The sequence below is a fragment of the Salvia miltiorrhiza genome, chromosome 2 (assembly GCF_028751815.1).
Source record: "Salvia miltiorrhiza cultivar Shanhuang (shh) chromosome 2, IMPLAD_Smil_shh, whole genome shotgun sequence".
NCBI lineage: Eukaryota > Viridiplantae > Streptophyta > Magnoliopsida > Lamiales > Lamiaceae > Salvia > Salvia miltiorrhiza.
In genome coordinates, this window is record NC_080388.1 from 34,371,960 (window position 1) to 34,386,554 (window position 14,595).

Sequence of the window (14,595 nt, forward strand, 5' to 3'; positions counted from 1 at the left end):
GGCTATTTTTCTTTGAAAAATCAGAGGGATCTCAAGATAGAGATCAAAACGAAACTTTACACGCAAACTTAGACGCCTGTTAACTGAAAAGAGTTTTGACCAAACAGGGTTGACGACTGATACTGAAATACTCTACAGTAAAGAGTTATCACTTAAGTCACTGGAACTTAATTGATGCAAGTTAAGGCTTCAGTCGAGTTTGCTAAAACAGAGATCTTACAAGTCTTCCTGACTATCAGAGGATGGATCAGTCAGACTGATACCATACGCAGCGGAAATAACTTTGTTTCGAAATAGCCTTTGTTGAGCACGTTGTTAGTCTTAGGTTTCTCTATGCATTTAATCAGTATTCAGTTTATCAATTGAAAGAGCACAAGTAAGAATGTAAAACTGAAAGCTGTAAATGGCACAGAGATTTTTACGTGGTTCGAAAAACACTTCCTACATTCACGGTCGGTTGATCAGACCAACAACTTTACTCCGCAAGTGCTTTTACTGGTGCACTGCAAACCTATCTGTGTGCTTAGCCGGGTGCACACAACCGAAACAACTGAAGATCCAATCTTCAGTACCAACACTTCACTCGCGCTGGATTTTCAACTCCTAGCACGAACCTGCACTAGGATCTCACGGAGTCAGAGTACCTTCCTGAAATCCTATTCAACTCAAACACTCGATTTTGTATCTCGAAGGGAGATTTGAAATCTTGCCAACTAAACTTCAAAGAACAAGTTCTTTGGAGTTAGTTTTGACCTAGGCTCTGGGTAAACAGAGGTTTGCCTAAGGTCTAAGAGAAAGTATATAATCAGCAGTTACTAATTTTTGGCTTTGGTATTTTCTTCTTCGATTCAAGCTTTGGAGAGGTTAAGCTTTGGGCTGAGTCGCAATTTTGGCAGAGCTTCAGCTTGAGTTGTTGAATCGGTGAAGATTGAAGTGATCCTCGAGCGCTATTTATAGGAGAGGTCTTGAATAGATCCGTTGGCGGAGAACGTCTTCAAGATTTCTTTCGTTGGAGAGCTTTTTGAATTTGGGCTGAGGCTTCAATCTTCGAGGTTCCTTGTTTGGTGAGAACGGCTATGTTGAAGAGCAGAAGATTTGACATCTCTGATAAAGTAGCCACCAAATAGGAATGACCTCTTGATAACACTCATATTTCCATGGTTTTTAATGTTCATATGATGTTAATTTTATAGGAAATTGAGTGTTGGATGATTGTTTTGTGCTTAATTTGCTTTATCTTGTGAAACATGATTCTTACTCGAACTTTGAAGGAATTTTCAGATTTATTGAGTTCGAATTTGGAACAATGTTCTGAAATAGAAGTTGTAGATCGTCTCGATATGAGTTCGTGAGCACAAACGGATCATAAATCGGAGTTCGGACGAGAAAGTTATGGCCGAAACAAAAATGTCGCGCGCAGCAGTCAAACTTCGGCGACCTAAACGGCGATCGCCGAAAATGGGCATTTTAAAGAAGAAATTCGGCGACCTAAACGGCGACCGCCGAGTTGGTCGCCGAAATCTCTGTTTCAGTTTTGCACTACGAGTTCTAAATTCGGCGGGCGCCGATTTTGGTATTTTTTCAGCACAAAAACGGCGGTCAACTCGGCGACCGCCGAGTTTGGCAGGTTTGCGAGATTTTCCGATTTTTAGAGTTCTTCTGGGTTCCAAACATTGTATTTTACCCTGATACTATAAATAGGTCTTCTTTTGACCTATCTGGGGTTCCCAACTTTTATTTTTCTCAGTTTCATAGCTTTAGATTATTATTATTTTCCAGTTTTTTTACAGCTTGGATTGGATTTCTATATGGATTGAAGATTCAAGATTTTTCATTCAGTTTTTATATAATTTAGTTTTTATTATTGCTTGCTTCTTTATTATGCTTTTGTTTTATTTTTAGTATGTCTGGCTAGTTCTTTTATCTGAACCTAGGGTTTGTACATAGCTGATTAATTATGTGTGTATGATTTATTGATATCAATTTGCCCTCCAACTTGTGATTCATGATTCCTGGTGCTTAATTTCTTGTGAATTATTTGGCCAATAATTTACATGTCTAGTTGTTTGATTTGAAGACTTGAATGCGATAATTGTTCAGCCGATTCAGGAATGCATGTTATAGTAGTAGCCTTGACACTTGAATGGGATAGGTGAAACTATATGGAGCTATTCTTTGTGTACGCTTGGGAGTTAATTTATTCATTGGAGTCTTGAATGTGAAGGGGGGTAAATTAATCTACTTTCATAGGTGTTCGTTAGAGAAGCTTGTGAATAGTTCTGTGATCTCTCATCAGGGTTGGATTAAATTGGTAATTGAATCAATAGATTAAATGCATGTAGTTAATTACTAAAAGTACATCCCTAGGGTCAGAGTCTTTTAATATTAATTTGATTTATTTATCATTGTTTTTCTGCTGTTTAGATTTTATTTTATTAAATTTAGTATTTGATTCACCGTCTTATTTGCTTCGCCTGTCTACCGTGAGTGTCTGTTTAGTGAATAGCTAAAGTAATTTCGATTTTACAGTCTCTGTGGATACGATACTCGATTGCTTATTATTTGCTACAATTGCCTGTGTTAGTTGCAGTTTTTGTTGCTAAGAAATTAGTGATCACCTCTGCAGAGAGGGACGATCCTGAGATCTCTGCATTTAATGCGGCTGTACTTTTGGAGTACGTGGCTTCCTTTGAACGTCGGAGGTTCAGTCCGAGGAAGAATGTTTAACTGATACTTCACTTTAGTATCAGTCCGCTGAATCCACGTGGCACGCATTAAGTAATCAGTTCCGGACTGATTCTTCAACTGATACTTCAGTTGGTAACTCCAGTCTTCAGTCCTTCGTCCTTCAATTTTCAGTCTTCAGAACAGCAAACTAAACTAGAAAAGAACTCTAACACTTGAGTTCGAACAGTTCTAGTCTATTACAATTAAGGCCTATGGATTTTGGTATCATCAAAACAAGGATTAGGATATTTCAATAAGAGTGGAATTTTAAAGTACCCACTTTGATAATATGTCTATGGAAAATACCCAAAGTACAATTGATGTTGATAGGTAGGCATTGAATTTTGCAAAAGTTCTTACACTTTTCTTACACAAGTACAATTGTGTAAGAAAATGTGTAAGACAGGTAGTTAAAAATGGTTCAAAATCTGAGAAAATGACATTAATTGCTAACTCACGTCACTTTCATGTACTGTAGGTTTGAAAAAATTGATAAAATAAGCTACGTTTGTGCGTTATAAAATATCAATACGCAGGATTTTTTTTTTCCTATTTATGTATATTGTGAACAAAAAATATTCTAAAGCCAAAGGAGTAACAAGCCTCCCATAAACCCTAGCCGCCTGCATAAGCCACGGGGTATTTTCACGCGCGACTTTTGCAGGCGGCTAGGGTTTATGGGAGGCTTGTTACTCTGTTGCCTTTGTAAAATTTTTTTGTTCACAATATACATAAATATTATTTTTTTTGCCTTCGTATTGATATTTTATAACATATGTATCGTTATTTTTATAAATTTTAAGTTTCATTTTTTTTATAGTACAAAAAGTACACATAGATGTGAAACATGAGAGAGAGTGAATCTGCCAAAATTTGTATTATAGTGGGGGTAATAATATTCACTTTATCTATGATTTGATTGCACATAAAATTATAGAATTGCACTTAAAATAATAGGAAATTATCAATTAAAAATATCCAACCTCATATATTCTGAACCAATATAATGTTATCTAGCTAAAAATGTAATAAGCCTCCCAAAAACTATTAGCCGGCGTCACTAGCCTCGTGTAAATTCACCGGAGGCTAGTGATTCCGGCGAACGATTTTTAGGAGGCTTGTTGGTCTTCTAGGTAGGAAATATTTTTTAGTTTCACAATATATATTATTTTGTAATTTTTCGCATTGTCATGAATGTTTCAACGTAACATACGTATCCTTATTTTGTATTTGTATTTTTTTGTTAATTTTTCAGAAAAAAAATACATGCTGACATGAAATAAAGAGAAGGTGACTCTGCAAAAGGTTGGATGGTAGTGAGGCTTTAATGCTCACTTTATGCATGCATTCCATTGCACATGAAATAATAGGTTAAATTGTACTAAATGAACAATACATTTCACGTCAATTTGTACTAAGGAATCTAATATTAGTCCTTATAAAGGCTGCATGTGTGAATGACAAAGCACAAATTCAAATACTCATAGATTTTCGTGAGTTTAGAGAAGAAATTGAAGAATAGATCCCTAAAGATTTGAGAAGTGGTTTTTTGGGAGAGGTGGTGCAATTTGTGTTGAATTTCTGCCTCAAAAGGTGATTATCTCATATTCTTCGTATAAATTATCGTTTTCATGTTTGATTGTATGTTGGTTTTAATGAAAAGAGCATGTTTTACATTATATTCATGGTGATTATCTCATATTCTTCCTATTTATGTATATTGTGAAAAAAAAATATTCTAAAGCCAAAGGAGTAACAAGCCTCCCATAAACCCTAGCCTCCTGCATAAGCCGCGGGTTATTTTCACGCGCGGCTTTTGCAGGAGGCTAGGGTTTATGGGAGGCTTGTTACTCTGTTGCCTTTGTAATTTTTTTTTGTTCACAATATACATAAATATTTTTTTTTCTTCGTATTGATATTTTATAACATATGTATCGTTATTTTTACATTAAATTTATGAAATAAGTTATTATTTTAATAACAAAAGTGTTTTATGAAGATATTAAACTTGTTTCTAGCTTAATAGAACGTACTTAACACGAAAACGAAACAAGCCTCCCAAAACTCATTAGCCGGCGACACTAGCCGCCGACCACACAAGGTCAGAAGCTAGTGCCACCGAGTAGTGATGTTTGGGAGGCTTGTTTCGTTTTCGTGCTTATTGTGATGTGTGTAGGTTGTTAGGTATATTTTAATACTATATTTTATGTGATTTTATAGATAGAATTCGTGAGATACGTATATGTGAGATACAATGGAGCCGTCGATGGTATATCTATGTTGGCGGGGATACGTAGGTTCTTCCCCTCGTCAACGAAACTATTGCAAGCCTGATGTACATCATCAACAATATTATGATGACGCATTCGATGAGCCCGAACTACAAATTGTATTATTTGGCGACCAATCGATTTGGCCGAGAGACGAAATGTGGCTTGACCACCGACGATGATGTGGAACGCTTGTTGGAAACTGCCGAATATCCCATGGTGTACGTTGAGCACATAAACGGTTCGATTGAAGAAGCGTACATTCCTTCTTTTGATTTTGCCCATCCTTCGGGACACGAATATGAAGCACAATCAAGTCAATATGAGACGTCATATCATGGTCGCCAGAGCTCGCCTCCAACACAATACTTTTCATGGGATGGGCAACCGTTGGACGAATCCGCATGGAATCAAACGGAAAGCCTTAATGAAATGTGCAGGAGATTCAACCAGTTGCAGACAGATGAATATCCTGACGACGAAGCTAAAGAGCCTGATGACGATTCTGACAGAGATGATGAAGAATACGATCCTGCGAACGAGTCGGGCACATATTTCGATGCTTCTGAGGATTTATGTGACGATGATCTGATGATCAACCTATGCCTCAACGTCATCATGTACATATCAACAACCTGCACATATTTTTTAATATTAGTATTAAGTAAAAAAAATTGATTAAATGTAAAAACTACTTCAGTAAATAACCAACCTCGGTCTTGAGGTCAACCGTCGGGTTTTGCTTCCTGGACCAAAACTCAAAGGAGAGTTTGTGCTGACTCTCTGCCCCCATCACCGTCTTGTAGCGCCTTTTGCCTGCATTCATCATACACTCAAATGCGTCAACATACTGTTGGTCGACGGGTTTGGGCTCGACGCTATGTACGTACGGTGAACGAAGTGCAGCCAAAGGCTGCCGTTCACGGAGGCTTCTACGCAGTGGTGGAACCTCAGGTGGACAGATACTGAGGGGAATGGAACCACCTATATTTCAAATTAAAAATCACAAGTTAAACAGTGGAAACGAAAGTTTACTGATAAGTTAATTAATGCAAAGACAACTTACCGGCATCAAGTTCTGCCAATAATGGTGGATTTCTGCTGATGAATATCTGGCATCTCTCAGATCCGGCTCCGAATGACGAGCCTGCTTAGTCTGGTATGATGAGCTGGTGCCCTGTTCATGATACGAGTAGCGTGGCCCTCCATAAGAACTCGACTCACCCAATGGCGCCAACTGCCACTGTTGGCCGCCCATGTATGGAGTATGGATATCCCCAAAATTAGTCGGGCCACCAAAAGCATCATGCTGCCCAGGTGGGGTGTGCACATCATCACCGGTAGGATGTTCCGTGTCCCGTACAGGAGAGTTATGACGCGATGGGGCCTTTGATGATGCACGCGTCGCTGGACGGGCTCACGTATCCTCTCTGAGTGATATCGTGGAGGAGGTCTGGGCACATGAACGTCAGTGCTATGCGAGCATCGACAATGCTCAGCAGTGCTACTCTCTCATTCGTGCTTGGGCCTCGAGTCCCTGTGGGACCTCCGACCAGAAGTCACGGGACGATCGCCGCTGCCACTCTGATCCTGATGGCTACTGCTCGATGAGGACTCCACCACCTGTGGTCTCGGGCGTTTTCCAGTATCTTACCTCGAACGACGACGTCGTGCATCAGGCTGAACAAAATCCTGGCTCTGGTCCCCACCACTGTGGCGCTCCCGAGAGTGCCTGGGGCCGAATGCCTCCGGACCTGGAAATCGGACGCCTATATCACCGCCGCTTGACACCGATAGCCAGTAAGGCGCCATAGCCTCGTACTCATCGGGGCTCATCTCGTAACACTCTCGACCCTACAATAAAAAAATATGTAGTTGAAGATTAATATTCATACAATCCAGTATCTTAACAAATAAACACGTAAATTATTACCTCTATTTCAAATAAGGGCTGTAAATCATATTTGCTGGACTTCAAGAACTTCCACTTCCGGCATCTAGGGTATCTCCCTGCATTACATATAGCCACGGTTGTGGCCAAGTCGGGGATAACTTCAAGAGCCCAAACAAATAGGACCCAAGAAGGACCGTAGAAGTTGTACTTCCCTGTTTTCTCAGGAATATCTGCGGTAATATTTTTCATCCAGTAATTCAGGGCCTTATACGTGTACCCTCCCCAAGGAAATGTGGAAAACGCCTGCAAGTCATCCAGTAAAGACCAAGTCCAGGGCTCAACGGGTCGTGGCAAGTCCACTCCCAAAATGAATATGTGTAGCACCAACAAATGTGCCACACGGAGGTATATCCCGCCGTCGGGGTCGTTCACCTGTTGGGCCATAAATTTATCATGCAACGCCCCGACTGACATATGTTGCCCGTTGCAAAATTGTCTGAAAGTCTGTGCCTTCCTCAAATCGTGCTTTGCCTCAGGATCAAAATGCGACGCCCCGAACGACAATCCTGTGATGAGGGCAAAATCTCCCGGTGACAAGCAAACCCTCCTCCTATTGATGTAGAACCAGATGGTTTCATCCTCGCTGCCGTCGCCTTTTATCTTAATCTGATGAGAGACAACATGATGCAATGCCGTGTTGCACTTGGGGCCCGGGGCCCAATCCAAAAAGTGACCAAAGCAACCCTGTCGGAATGTGTTCTCCAGTACATCATCCCCAATGTCATTTAGTTTCAACACTATGCTCTTCAGGTACTTGGTCTTGTAGTACGTACTAATTGATGTATTAGGACGATTGATTGTCTCGGGCCTCCAATAAGAGATAATCTCCTATTCCAAAGCCAAAAATTGCTCAAATTATTAACCAAACACACATACTATATTAATAATTTCATAATAACTAACCTAAAATATTTAATAAATGTTATGAATTCTGAAAAACCTCAAATAAATACAAAATAATTCATTATGATATTTTAAAGCACGCTAAAAATAATTAAAAATTTACAAAATCCTAAATAACCAACAAGCCTCCCATAATTATTTTTTTAGGGCACAAGCCGCCGGCATTTCTCCAGTGCGAGGCTTGTGCGTAAAAAGCATAATTATGGGAGGCTTGTTGGTTAAATTGAATTCTTTAAATTTCAGTAATATGTATTTAATTTTATAATTTTGAAAAACCTAAAAAACGTTATTATTTTATGCGTAATTAACATATAAAAGGACCTAAACTAATAAATCCACCAAACTAATATAAAGCTTCATTAGCTAATTACGAGAATTGTCTGTATACACTAAATAAATCCACCAAAGTAATATCCCTATTCACAAAAATCAAATCCACCAAACTAAAAAAATCAAAGAAAGTAAAATAAAGCCACGGTTCTAAACAAACATGCTTCAACAGTAAATCATCGCCTCAAAAAAAGAAGAAGCTCAATTTATACGAATAAACATGCTTAAAATACATAAAATATGCTCAAGGAGATTCGATGCTTACTTGGTTTGAGGAGGAAGCCATGGAGTATGCCTTGAAGCCGGAAATTCTTGAACCCGCGAATGAATTCTTGAAGGAGCAAAAAATTTGCAAAGGGGCGGCTTTGGTTTGAATGAGTGGGGCGGCTTGGGTATATTTAACCTAAAATAAACTTTGAATGAGTGAGTGGGCGTAAGATTCTTCTTTGAAAACCCGTGAATTCCTCTTGTACTCATTGGGTCAAATTCTTGTTTGCAAAACCCGTGAGCATGAGCCGTCCAATCTATCTCAAAAGGCGTGGATTTATCTTTTTTTGGTTTCCAATGTGGATTACTACAAATCAATGTGGATTCCTCTTGTTTATTTGTTGTGAATTATTTCCAGTATATATATCCGTCAATTATTTTGGGTCATTTTAATTATTTATATAAATATCATCATTTTGGGTCTTTCATATGTATTTTTTCAGAATATATATATATATATATATATATATATATATATATATAAACACGAAATGAGGGCACGTTTGTGGGTTATAAAACATTAATACAAAGGATAAAAAATTCAAATTTAGGTATATTGTGAACAAAACAATATTCTAAAGCCAATGGAGTAACAAGCCTCCCATAAACCTTAGCCGCCTGCATAAGCCTCAGGGTATTTTCATGCGCGGCTTTTGAAGGAGGCTAGGATTTATGGGAGGCTTGTTACTCCGTTGACTTTAGAATATTTTTTTGTTCACAATATACCTAAATTTGAATTTTTTAACATTTGTATTAATGTTTTATAACCCACAAACGTGCCCTAATTTCGTATTTTTTTTATATATATATTTTCGGTTATATCTATTTAATTCTTTATATAAATATCATCATTTTGGGTCACTCATATGTATTTTTTTAGAAAATATATATATATAAAAAAAAATACCAAATGAGGGCACGTTTGTGGGTTATAAAACATTAATACAAATTCTAAAAAATTCAAATTTATGTATATTGTGAACAAAAAAAAATTACAAAGGCAACAGAGTAACAAGCCTCCCATAAACCCTAGCCGCCTGCAAAAGCCGCGCGTGAAAATTGCCCCGCGGCTTATGCATGCGGCTAGGGTTTATGGGAGGCTTGTTACTCCTTTGGCTTTAGAATATTTTTTGTTCACAATTAGGGATGGCAGTGGATCCTGGACCCGGTCCAGATCCGTGGATCCAGATCCGATTTGACGGATCTGGATCTCAATTTTTTGGATCCGCGGATCTGGATCCGGATCTGGATCTCATTTTCAAAAACGGATCTGGATCTGGATCTTGACATTTGAGATCCGGATCCGACCCAGATCCGACCCGTGGATCCGATTTAATTAAAAATATATTATTTATTTTTTATATTTATTTTATTAATAATATTAGATATATTAAAAAATAAAAAAAATAGAATTAACTTTTGAAAACCTAATTCTATCTCCTGAATCCTGATTCTCATCTTTCTCTCGGTTTCTCACTCCCCCGCCGCACCACCTCCATCTCTGCCATCCCTAGCGACTCACTCCCATCTCCCATCTCACCTCCATCGCCCCATCTCACCTCCATCGCCGAAAACAACGAGGGCACTGCAGCGAGGATCCTGCTGGAGTCGGCGTGCCTCACCTCCATCATCGCCGATCTCTGCTTCGCTCGCCCTCCCTGCTTCGCTCGCCGTCCCTGCCTCGCTCCCTGCTTCTCTCCCTCCATCGGCCGCCGTCACGTCGCTCTCGCTCGCCCGCCAGCAGCAGCGGCAGTGCAGCCTCCAGTTCCAGTTCGGCTCGCCGCACTCCATCGCCCGCCGTCGTTCCAGTTCGGCTCGCCGCACTCCACCGCCGTCGTCGCCTCTGTCACTTCAGTCCGGCTGGCCGCACTCCACCGCCGCCGTCGTTCAGCCATGAGTTTGTCTACCACAGGATGCTCTAAATCAAAGGTTAGATTTTGATTTTGAGCATGTTTATATTCGAAAATTATATTCTGATTTGAGCATGAGTTTGCTGTTTGCTTTTGTTTAACTGGATATCTCATATATTCTTGTTTAGTAGCCTAGAATAATTTGTCTTCTATAGTTCTATACGTATATTTTCTTCCCCTGTTAGAAAACTTGCAACGGATACTTTGTTAGTTTCATACACCATAAAGTTTTCACAAATATTACAATCTCTTCAGCTTTATATTCAATTCAAGTACAAAAAGCAAGAATGAAGCATTTTGCTTAGTTAATTTTTGTTCTGAAAAAGATCTGCTACAACTCCATTCAATTCCAATGATTCTCTCACTTTGTTGCTAAACTGACATAACTGGAGAATCAGGTTCTGTTTAATTCTAGGCCACAAGCAATTAATCATTCAAATCACTATATAGCTATAGTTCTAATAAATAAGATAGTAAAAAGCAACTTGCATTGCTAAAACCGCAGACAAATAATTAATAATTTAATACATATACCGTAATGATTCTCTCACTTTGCTGTTTGCTTTAAAATATTGTGAATATCTCCCACTTTTGTTTAACTGGATGAATTTTGTAAGGTTATCAGAGAGGAATATGCTTACATATTTTATGATTATGAAGTTAGAGATTTATGATTTGTTTTGTTTTTGTAGGAGAGTGAAAATAAGTTGAATGAAGAAGAGTTTGTTGAACAACTTGTGAATGTGATTGTGCTTGAAGATGATTCCACCAAGGCTAAAGCCGTTGAGACCACGGAAGTGAAAGTAGAAGATGGTAAAACGGCCAAAAAACTTACTTCTAAAGCTTGGGATCATTTCAAGATAATAATGGTGAATGGTGTTCAAAAAGCAAAATGCAACTACTGCACGGCTATATTGTCTTACAATGGTGCATCAGGAACTTCTCATCTACTTAAGCATGCAAATAATGAACTTTGGAAAGGAAAAGAAGTGAAAAAAATAATGAACTTTGGAAAGGAAAAGAAGTAGGTGGTGATGAGTGTGGCGATGAGGAGGATACTTATGCTCAAGCCAAGAGAACAAAGAAAAGAAAGGTGCATGTGAGGGGTGAAGTTGAACACTACTTAGATGATGATCCTATACCCGAGAATGATGCCTTTGACGTTCTTGATTGGTGGAAAAGGGATCAAATGTATCCTACTTTGCAGAAAATTGCCAAGGATATTCTTGCTATTCCCGTATCTTCAGTGGCCTCGGAAAGTGCTTTTAGCACGGGTGGGCGAGTTGTTAGTGCTCATCGTTCTCGACTTCACTCTCGAACCGTGGAGGCATTGATGTGTTTACAAAATTGGATGATTGATGATGTCAAAGGTTATATTTTATTTATTTTTATCTTACTTTACATTTCATTTGTCAATATTCCTTATTCATAATAATTTTCATTTTTTGGCTTAGGTGAATTGGATGACACAAGTGCTTGTTCCACAGTTAATGAAGATTATGATGAAGATGGAGAAGAACAAATTGATATTATTGATATGGTAATTAATTTACATATGTTTTAAACTTCTATTATTGAGATCATTTTGTTTTGCTCTAAATATTTTTTTCTTCATTTTTTTAGGATGTCGATGATGTTGAAAGTAGCTGTGCCATGGATGATGACTTTTATTCGTAGGAAATGTAATTTGGATTGGGGAAGACTTGTTATCGTAGACTCATGCATTGAGATTTGTTTAGTTTGATATTTTGATGACTTGATTTTCATGATGGATATTAAATGTATTTATTTTCATGGATATTGTGAATTTATTTTTGAATTTAATTTGAAAACACTAGATCCATGGATCTGGACCCGTGGATCCGCGGATCTGACGGATCTGGATCTGGATCCAAAATTTTCAGATCCGCGGATCTGGATCCGGATCTGGATCTGGTATATGAAAACGGATCTGGATCTGGTATTGGCCAGACCCGGTCCAGATCCGGCCCGTTGCCATCCCTATTCACAATATACATAAATAGGAAATTTTTTTTCCCTGCATATTGATATTTTATAACACACAAACATAGCCTATTTTATCAAATTTTTCAAACCTACAGTACATGAAAGTGACATGAGTTAGCAATTAATGTCATTTTCTCAGATTTTGAGCCATTTTTAACTACCTATCTTATACATTTTCTTACACAATTGTACTTGTGTAAGAAAAGTGTAAGAACTTTTGCAAAATTCAATGCCTACCTATCAACATCAATTGTACTTTGGGTATTTTCCATAGACATATTATATGGGTGAGTATTTTCCATAGACATATTATCAAAGTCGGTAGATTCATATATTTAGACTTTCAATAAATTCCCAACATATGGAGTATTGAGTATGCGCAATATTTTAATAGTGAGAGTGGATTTTGTGTGTGTTATAACTCAAAAATAAAAATAAAAATAAAAACTGAAATGGGATGGTCCAATTTTCCCAAATAGTTATCTGATATTGTCTCAAGTGATTTGAATGATTTGTCAAAATTCTAGTTTCCTCGAAAAAACAAAACAAAAAGCCTCAAGTCATATCATATCTCCGAACAGATTAATATATATTCCATCCTTTCCAATGTTAGAAAAAGTAATACTCCTCTCTTTTTTTGAAGGTAAAAAAGTAATACTCCCTCACTTTCAAGAGTTTGCATTTTTTTATGATTTTGATATAGACTATAAAAATGTGTATTTTTTTGGAACATTATTCCACTACATATTTCTTACTTCCTCTGTCCCACCGAGCTTGAGTCGTATTTCTTTTCTTTCACATTTTTCCCTCTTTCTTTTTTGTTTTTTTTAAAACAAAATCTGGCAGCTGGTTGAAATATGGAGAAAGGAATAAAAATGTGTGCAGGAATTTTTTTTAAGATTATTGTAATTTATGATTTCAAGTTTTTAAAAAATACATTAAATAAAAAAAATCAGATTACGAAATTAAATTTTTTTAATTAAAAATAATTGAACATTACTAATTACATAGATAATGACTTAACCTCAAACCTATAAACATACTTAAATAACTAAACACAAGTTTCTTAAATCCCGTGCCGAAAAGAAACGCCTCAAGCTCGGCGGGACGGAGGGAGTGTTTTTTATCTTTATTTTATCATAATATCGAATCCCTTCTTCCATTCATAAATATTCAACTAATATTTATTAAAGTATGTTATTAATTCAAATAAATAAATTAAATTAAAAAATAATTATAAATCCTAATTAGATGAGCGCACCTTTATTAATTATCTTAAAATTATAGTAAAATATAATAAGTTAAAATAAATAAAAATAAAAATCATAATAAATTGAGGGTGGAACACGGTGGCACATAGTAAATTACTCCCTTTGTACCAATAATGAAGGCACACTTCATTTGGGCACGAGAATTTAGGAGAATTAGATTAAAGAGTTTAGTGTAAGTTTTAAATTGTTTTAACTCTCAACTCTCTCTCATCTTCTCTCTCAAATCTCCTCGGCGGAATCGCCGCCGACCACCACTCTTCTTCTTCCCTCTGCTACGCCGCCCAAAATCGAACCCAGAAATCGATCTCTACAAACCCCTCTCCGTGTACCCTGTGTAAGTTGAATCAAGAGTCGATTGAACACCTTTTCTTTGATTACCAAAAAGCGGTGGAAATTTGGAACGAGATTTTGATTTGGATTGGAAAAGTGGCAGTTAATCATCATTCGGCAAAAGGTCTTTTCTTAGCTTTTACAAATCTTGGTAGGAAGGAGGATATCTCCTTTCTTACTGGTGTTTGGATTTGTACTATTTGGTGCCTGTGGAAACAAAGAAATGGTTGCAAGTTCAATCAGGAGTCATGGAACAAAGATAAGTTGATTGCAGAAATCAAGTCTAGACTGTGGAGTTGGAGGATGGCTTTTGATTTCAAGTCGCCGGCAACAGTTTTCAGATTTTGGTATGCTGCGGTCAAACTATCCGGTTAGTTCTTGGTATTTGGTTAGTTCAAGGTTTTGTGGCGTTGGGGTGGTTTTTGCTTAACTTTGAAATTGTTTTGCTCTTCTTCTATCTTTATTTTTGTTCTGAACTCTTGGCTACTCCTGGTACCTCATCTTTCTTTAATAGATTTCTCTTGTCTGATTAAAAAAAAAAAAAAACTAATCCCTCTCTCTCTCGCTCAAAACACACACTCAAACCAGCAGTGCAGTGCGCCACCTTTCTTAGCCCGGCGGATCCG

General features: G+C 37.6%; 1 protein-coding gene across 1 annotated transcript; it reads left to right on the forward strand.

Moving 5' to 3' along the window:
• The first annotated feature begins 10,344 nt into the window (after positions 1–10,344).
• Positions 10,345–12,084, forward strand: LOC131008352 (uncharacterized). The gene is made up of 5 exons (XM_057935236.1): positions 10,345–10,380; positions 11,054–11,277; positions 11,343–11,731; positions 11,816–11,901; positions 11,985–12,084. The coding sequence occupies exons 1-5, from the start codon at positions 10,345–10,347 to the stop codon at positions 12,036–12,038; spliced, it is 789 nt and encodes a 262-aa protein (XP_057791219.1). The 3' UTR covers positions 12,039–12,084.
• Positions 12,085–14,595: the final 2,511 nt, after the last annotated feature.